Genomic DNA, 7,611 nt, shown 5'->3' with positions numbered 1-7,611 from the left:
CAGCATATCAAGATCAGGCCTAAAATCTACTCACTCATACAAACAACATATGAATCAATGCCTGTATATCTATATATATGTATATTTATAAATATGTATATATAAATATGTATATGTGTGTATATATATATAAATGTGTACATATGTATATATATATATATATATATATATATATATATATATATATATATACATATATATAAATATATGTATGTATATATGTATATCTAGAAATTTGTATATGTGTATATATATCTATATACATAGAAATATGTATGTGTATATATGTATATATATAACTATATATATATATAAATACATCAATATGTATATATACAGTAAATATATACAGTAAATATATATATATACACATACAGTATACACACACAAAAATATGTATATGTGTGTGTGCGTGTATGTATATATATACACGCACACACAGACATATGCACGCACACACAGAATACGGCGTGTGCGCACGCGTGTGTGTGTGTGTGTGTGTGTGTGTGTCCCTATTTTCTGTCGTTCTCCTCAAGCAGAAGCTGTCAAGAACTTTCGGCCATGTTTTTTCGGGGTGTCTGTTGTTTTCACCCAAACAAGAGGCTGTTCTCAGGTCGACGCTGAGACGTGCCCACCAGTCAACCTATGGCTAGTTTGGAGGAGGGTAAAATGATCCCAGATCAGTGTCTGTTTCAGTGTCATGCCATCCCCTATCGCGCTGCTAGGTGCGCGGCAGCCTCGCGATAGCCTCGCCTACTAGAATCAAAGCTCCGTTCGCGAGCTGGATGCTGACAGGCGCGCGGTGCGGTCGTCATGCAAAGGTTACATTGGATCCGTTTCAGCGAGTCTCTGAAGAAGCTGCTCCTCCACCGGACCCGCACGGAGCACAAAATGCGAGACGTGTAGCAACACAACAACGCTCGGACTCGCGTTTACAGGCCTGTTTGGCAACAGCAGGTGTCAAACGATGGAAGAAAGTTTGGGATTTCCGCAAACGACAGTGTGTACGCTGGCTCTTATCAGCGGTAAAGTGGCTTCATGAGTGTCCAAAGTAACAGTGGAAGTGGTGGTGGAAGTTTGGAGGCGACGCCATCTTGGTCGCAGCTCTCCTCGTCCCCAACGATTTCTCAACAACATATAACGGCGACCGCAAAGAGCAAGGAAGGTATATTAGCTCGCCAAGTGCACAACTGACTCGTATCCTCCTTAAAGTGTGTCCTTAACAGGAGAAGTGGACTATTATGGCCGTGTCGAGTTAACGTTTGTTGAAGTAAAAATGGATGTCAAGTTCACTAATGCCGTGAATTGGAAGCCAAACGTCAGCTGTCAGTTCAGTTGATGGCCAGTCTAAGTAGCAGCGAGCTATCCTGTTTGCACAAAGGAAGCGCTAGCTTGTTCTGTGTGTCAGCTTACATGATTTCTTGTTACTTGTAGCTGTTGATGCGATAGCTGTTTTTGTAGCAGTTCGTAACCCCCCTCCCTATCAGTATCATCTAGTTGGATATTCAACATGTCTATGCATGCATCCATTAAAGCATTAACATGCATGCTCCTACTGCTACAAACTTGAGAACAGGCCCTGGATTTTGCATTTTTTTGTCAGTTATAGATGCATCTATTCATCCACATTGTGTTGTTCAGACTGTATTTACTCTATGTTGCGGAGTTGCTGGATGTGATGTGACAAAACGGTGAACACAAGTGGGAGCTGTTAGTTATATTCTTCCAGTATCTGTTACATGACATGATGTGTAACAGAACGGTTTAGACAGCGATGGTTGTAAATAAGTCGTTAAGAAAGAAAATCCTCGTTATATGGACTGTAACGTTACGGAGGTAATCGTGTGATAATTAATGTTCCACCTGGGACATATTGATACTAATGTACTGTACAAAGTAATGCTGTAATATGAAGCTCTAGCTAAGCTTATATAGATGAATTAAGCTAAATCACCCCCTGTCCTTAGGTAACCTCACACAGGCGTTGTTATGTGCTCTCTGTCTCACTACTCAGGGGTTTCATAATGTCCATTATGCCTTCTAGGGCTTGCCCCTGTGCCAGAAGCTACATAAAGATGACAGCCAGGAAATATCCAATAAGGAAACAAACACTTGCAGCAGTAGAGTCAGCAGGGAGCAGAGGACCCCTGTGTGTGTCTCCCTGGAAACTGGTTGTCACAGAACAAGGCCCAGTCAGGCAGCATATATGTTTAGTGTGTGATCATCGTCGTATGAACATTGTGGTTCAGATTTGCAGTGGTGAGGTCTAGCACTCGGACATCTGCAAATCTGGCTATATAGTGTCAGCAAAAGTCTTGTTTCACCAGCATAAGGAACATCGATGCAGATATGTAGTATTTGAATTGGCCTGACTCGATTCCTCATTTCCTCTGAAGCTTTTAGATATATATATATATCTTCCAGCGTCCTTATCTCAGCTGGTCGGGCTCTATAGGCAAGGCTTCTGAGGTATTGGGAGAGTAATTTAGCTCTGTGCAATGAGGCCGTTGTGACGGTCTAACTTATGAGATAATAGAAGGGCTGGTTGAAGATTTCTGTGGTGACAAACTGGGAGACTCGCTCAGCCCGGCCTCGACTCTTCCCCCTCCTGACTTCCCAGTGGTAGAATGACCTTCCTGCTTATGTTAGAAATGCAGTGTCACTCATCCGCAGTATCTTCCATTATAGCATGAACGTGCATCTTTTAAAAGAGCTACCTCTACTGCCCATTTAATCAAATCCGTTTTTACCGTCTAATCTCTCGATTTTCTCTAATCCTCCCCCAGAAACTGTCCTCTGTTTCTTCTCTCAGTGCCTATTTTTTTTCGACTAATTTGGTCACAGAAAAATGTTCAGGGCTTACGCCTTTTTACTTGTCGCCACTGTTTGCTTCTAATGGTGATAATGTAAGCATCTAACCTTCCGCTGTTGATCCCCTTATGCCAGGCCCCATGGAGGAGCTGCACAGCCTGGACCCCAGGAGACAGGAGTTGCTGGAGGCCAGGTTCACCGGAGCCGTCAGTGGCAACACAGGAGGCAGCACTGGGAGCACCAGTGGAGGTGCTAAGGTAACCGCGATACAGGGAAAAACTGAAGCCTTTTTTTTGAGATACGTCGCACACAAACGCAGTCGACCCAGGACCCCTCATAATTCCCTTTGTTTGGCCAGTGAAGGATTGAAAACTCACAATCTTTGTTCAAAAGACGACACTTATTTGAGACTATTCAAGAAACGGATGCATCGCTTAGATATCAATAACAACAAGAAATCTCCAACCTTCTTTACTACCATCAACACTAGCGACAACCAGTGCTTGCTTGCAGCAGAAAGAATGCTGTAGACAAGTTGTAGCAGCCTGGAGGCTCGTGTTAGTCACTGACTATAACTCCACCATGATAGTTCCTAGGTCATCAGAAAGTACTGCCTCAGCAAAAGGGACCTTTGAATAGGCAGGAAATAAAAAAAAAAACACAGCCCGGTCTCATGGTGGAAAAGCAGGTAAAAGTTCCTGTTTTCTTAAATAAGGATGCAGGCGTCTCGTCAATATTAATGTGGTGGAAAAGAGCCAAGTGACAACCTAATAACTAGATATCTGGATTCCTATTAGACGTGTCATACTACGGGCCTGCCTCAGTCTTAGTTTGACATTATTTTGGGCAATATTTTCACAGTGTATGTGTTGACTAATTTGTTTGAATCCTCACTATGTGCAGGGTCTGGCCAATGAGTCTTCTAACCACAGCTATGGCAGTCTGGGCTCATCTAGTGACAAGGAATCGGAGGTAAAACACACACACAGTCATTTTTGCAATGGGCATGGATGACTGTATTTAATTTGAATAGACGGAACAAAATAAATGGAAATCATATATTTCTTACTTTATTACACAGATACTAACAGTGAAGTCTGGTTAGACAAAGTTGCATGTTGTCAGTACATCCTTGCTCTGCCCACTCGTCTTTCTGTCTCTCCCACTACCTCCACCTCTTCTCTTCTCTTCTCTTCTCTTCTCTTCCTAGAACTCTGATTTGAAAAGAGGGAGCTCCCCTGCCTACTCAGTATGTACTCTTTCTTCCTGCTGCTCTTTCCTGCTCAACACCGCCACTCGAACCAGCTTTGTTCGGTAAAACACAAGGGATTTATGCCTTCTTTTTTCTATCTCTCTCTCTCTGTGTTATTTCATATCGATTCACAGACCCCGGAGAAAAAGCACTCGGAGTCGTCCAGGGGGAGGAAAAGGAAAGCCGACACCTATTCAGAGAGCAGTCAAGGTATGACTGACGCATGCGTGCAACAAACTGATATGACGTAGATGTCCATGCCTTACCGATGGCTTACATTAAATCTTTTGTCAATTTTTCTATACAGGGAAGACCTCCACACGTGGGCCCAAGATCAGCGACTACTTTGATGTGAGTATTAAAGCAACTCCCGCCATTCCAAAAAGTTACAATCTGTATTATTTTGTTAAATGGGTTTTTAAGTCTGCCAATTTTCTCTGCAAAGTTCCAGGGTGGGAATGGTTCCAGTCCAGTCAGAGGTCTCCCATCAGCTCGCCGCTCTCCACAGAACTCGCACTCTGCCCCGGGCTCAATCGTGAGTTTTCCACAAACGATACAATGCCTCACACATTATTGATGAAGTAAGTTGCACATGAGGTGGATGTGATTCTCTGTGTTTCATTACAAGGTTTGAAAATCCCCCTTTGTCTAATAGATCCGGCAGAATAGCTCCTCCCCTACGAGTCTGTGTTTTGGTGAACACAATCCTAAAGCCTCCTCCAGCAAGTGTGTCCAGGTAATGCGATGCATGCATTAAACTCACACACGACACACTTTGCTGTATAATTATTAATACACCTCTGTCTGAATCCTTTAGACGGAGCTAACGGGGCTGAAACTTGCCGCTCTGGAGAGCAACAAGAGTCTGGACCTGGAAAAAAAAGAGGGACGAATAGATGACCTGCTCAGAGTAAGTTCAGCATCCGTACACCGCGTTTTGATCGAGAGTGCATGAAAGGACAACTGTCTAATGTTTATAACTACACAACCAAACATAATGCAGTCCCTGCTGTCTTTCCCTTAACAGGCTAACTGTGACCTGCGGAGGCAGATAGATGAACAGCAGAAACTCCTGGAGAAATACAAGGAGAGGCTCAATAAGTGCATCACCATGAGCAAGAAGCTGCTTATAGAGAAGGTATCTGTCTTTGCCTGCGTGCACCCTTTTGTGTATTCATCATACACATGATTGAAAAAAAGAAAACATCTGTATTAAGACATTTCTGTTCCCTTGTGGGCAGAAAGAAAACCAACCTGACAGACACATCCCACTGTTTATAAGCCTAACAGACGCTATCGTCTTATAGTGTTCTGACAGCTGACAGTTAATGTGTTAGCAACATATAGAAGTTTTGAAACGTATTGCTTGCAAAATAACTGCCTTCTTGCACCTGCTACTGACGGAGAGCAACAGCTTCTCCAATAATACGTTCAATATTCTCTGGTGTTTTAGCTCTGCTTTGGTCCAACTCTTCAGGGGAAAGTTCTGTCTGTGGGTTGGTAGATCTTTGAATCTCTTCAACAATTACCTGTTTTTCCTCATGGGCTCCACAATTTTTGGGTTTGGAGTTGCAATTAGCTGCACAGTAGCGGTGGGGATTTATCGTACAAGCTACCTTTTAACAATATGACAGACGTATGACATATCGCAGAGGAATTTAATGCGGACCTACCGATGCGTTGGATCCGTCACATTGGTCAGCCGTCACTCTGGTCAGCCGACACTCTGGTCAGCCGTCACTCTGTTAGTAGAGACTTCAGTCTGCAGTGTAGTTCATACTCAAACCAATTGATTCAACATATGCTTGAAGGTATTTTTAAACAGTTGTGCGTTGGTGTAGACACATTTAGTCTGGGTGGAGAGAAGTTCCAGGTGAGGGCTTTTTGTCACTCGTCACATTTGGTTTGTCTAATGTAATGTATGAACAGAGCACCCAGGAGAAGCAGTCGTGTCGCGAGAAGAGCATGCAGGACCGTCTCCGTCTCGGTCACTTCACCACCGTCAGACACGGAGCGTCCTACACAGAGCAGTGGACGGACGGATACGCATTCCAGAACCTGATCAAGTGAGTGATGGCACACGCGTGCATATTTTTACCTGATTACAGGAAGTTTAACACTCATCCTTTGCACGAGTGTTGCAGCTCTAAACCATTGTAAAAGGTCTGAAACACAGTGGCTATAAGAGTAATTTCTGTGCATGCTTCTCTTCACGGCCAGGTGCAAAGCATATGAAAAGGCTGTTTATTGTCTGCTACAGTATTTCCCACATGACCCCGTTCCCTATACCACACTGTATAGGCAACAGGAGGGCATCAACCAGCAGAGGGAGGACATAGAGCGACAGAGGAAGCTGCTGGCCAAGAGGAAGCCTCCAAACCCTGCTTCTCCCTCCCTCTCGATCGCCTCCGCTTCTGAAGCCAAGCAGCGGAAAACTAAGGTGGTCAACGGCAACGACTTGGACCCGTTTCTTAAGCCCTCCTTGCCCCAGCTGTGAGTACACTGAAATCGCTACATACTGTCAGTGGAAGAACTGGAAGATGTTGGACCATAAAGAATGAGGGATGATTGTGCCCTGTTTGTGGTGTTTTGTCTGTAGAACTGTTAGTGGCCATACATCATAGGCCTCTTTTAGATCTTCTCAATTTTAGTCTTCACAATTGGAGGCTTAAAAATATCATTGCAAGATGACTTTTTTGAGATTTGTCTGTCCGGAGATTTTGACTTGTACATATTTTGTCAGACTGACGCTCGCCGAGTACCACGAGCAGGAAGAAATCTTCAAGCTTCGTCTCGGACATCTAAAGAAGGTTGGTAGAAGAAAATAAATAAATCGATTGACTCAACATATTGTGCCCATTAGACATGTTTGTCTATTTAAATGGCCATAAATGTACATTGAAACATTGAGAATGTAATTAAAACATTGCATAGATGGTTATTCATTCATTTAAAATGGCAGCTGGAGTATTACATTGTTTGATTATATTCATGCGTTTTAAGTCCATGGAAGAATTTCACACAGTGTAATTATTCAGGAGGAAGCAGAGATCCAGGCAGAGCTGGAGCGGTTGGAGCGGGTGAGGAACCTCCATATCAGAGAGCTGAAGAGGATAAACAACGAGGACAGCTCAGCGTAAGTCTACATACACTACCACTAAGACTTGCAACATTTAGGTTATTCTGTCAATACAAACCTTTAACTAATGGAGAATGCCTTTTCTAGTTAAAAGACAAAATATTACAATATGGAAGTGCAGTAATATCTCATTTGAAAAGTGCTTGTTTAAAACACAAGAGTCGGGTACAAGCAGTGAACATGAAGTGTTGTTCCTCCTCACACAGGTTTAAAGACCATCCTACCTTGAATGAGAGGTACCTGCTGCTGCACTTGCTGGGCAGGGGTGGCTTCAGTGAAGTCTATAAGGTAACGTCTGTGTGGTTGGACTGGATTTTCTTTTCTATTCCGTCTCACTGTAAAGACTGTTTTAAGAGGTGTTCGTGTGTGTGTGTGTGTGTGTGTGTGTGTGTGTGTGTGTGTGTGTGTG

General features: G+C 43.3%; 1 protein-coding gene across 3 annotated transcripts in view; it reads left to right on the top strand.

Annotated features, from left to right (window-relative positions):
• The first annotated feature begins 531 nt into the window (after window positions 1-531).
• The window catches only part of LOC116393214 (serine/threonine-protein kinase tousled-like 1-B), an 11,294-nt gene continuing 4,214 nt past the window's right edge, over window positions 532-7,611 (top strand). The window contains exons 1-15 of one of the 3 annotated variants that reach the window (XM_031865365.1): window positions 532-1,165; window positions 2,947-3,068; window positions 3,715-3,783; window positions 4,022-4,060; window positions 4,198-4,273; window positions 4,371-4,414; window positions 4,515-4,598; window positions 4,719-4,799; window positions 4,881-4,973; window positions 5,091-5,201; window positions 5,993-6,129; window positions 6,365-6,556; window positions 6,807-6,873; window positions 7,102-7,199; window positions 7,409-7,490. In XM_031865365.1, the coding sequence (XP_031721225.1) occupies window positions 1,039-1,165; window positions 2,947-3,068; window positions 3,715-3,783; window positions 4,022-4,060; window positions 4,198-4,273; window positions 4,371-4,414; window positions 4,515-4,598; window positions 4,719-4,799; window positions 4,881-4,973; window positions 5,091-5,201; window positions 5,993-6,129; window positions 6,365-6,556; window positions 6,807-6,873; window positions 7,102-7,199; window positions 7,409-7,490 (1,422 nt within the window). In that variant the 5' untranslated portion in view covers window positions 532-1,038. Of the gene's footprint in view, window positions 1,166-2,946; window positions 3,069-3,714; window positions 3,784-4,021; window positions 4,061-4,197; window positions 4,274-4,370; window positions 4,415-4,508; window positions 4,599-4,718; window positions 4,800-4,880; window positions 4,974-5,090; window positions 5,202-5,992; window positions 6,130-6,364; window positions 6,557-6,806; window positions 6,874-7,101; window positions 7,200-7,408; window positions 7,491-7,611 lie in introns of all 3 variants that reach the window. The other 2 variants (XM_031865363.1, XM_031865366.1) reach the window with 2 other exon arrangements.

Source organism: Anarrhichthys ocellatus, unplaced genomic scaffold, assembly GCF_004355925.1.
Source record: "Anarrhichthys ocellatus isolate YVR2014 unplaced genomic scaffold, GSC_Weel_1.0 scaffold32, whole genome shotgun sequence".
NCBI classification, from domain to species: Eukaryota; Metazoa; Chordata; class Actinopteri; order Perciformes; family Anarhichadidae; genus Anarrhichthys; species Anarrhichthys ocellatus.
The sequence above is the reverse complement of the archived record's forward strand: the minus strand, read 5'-3'. Positions and strand labels throughout refer to the sequence as shown.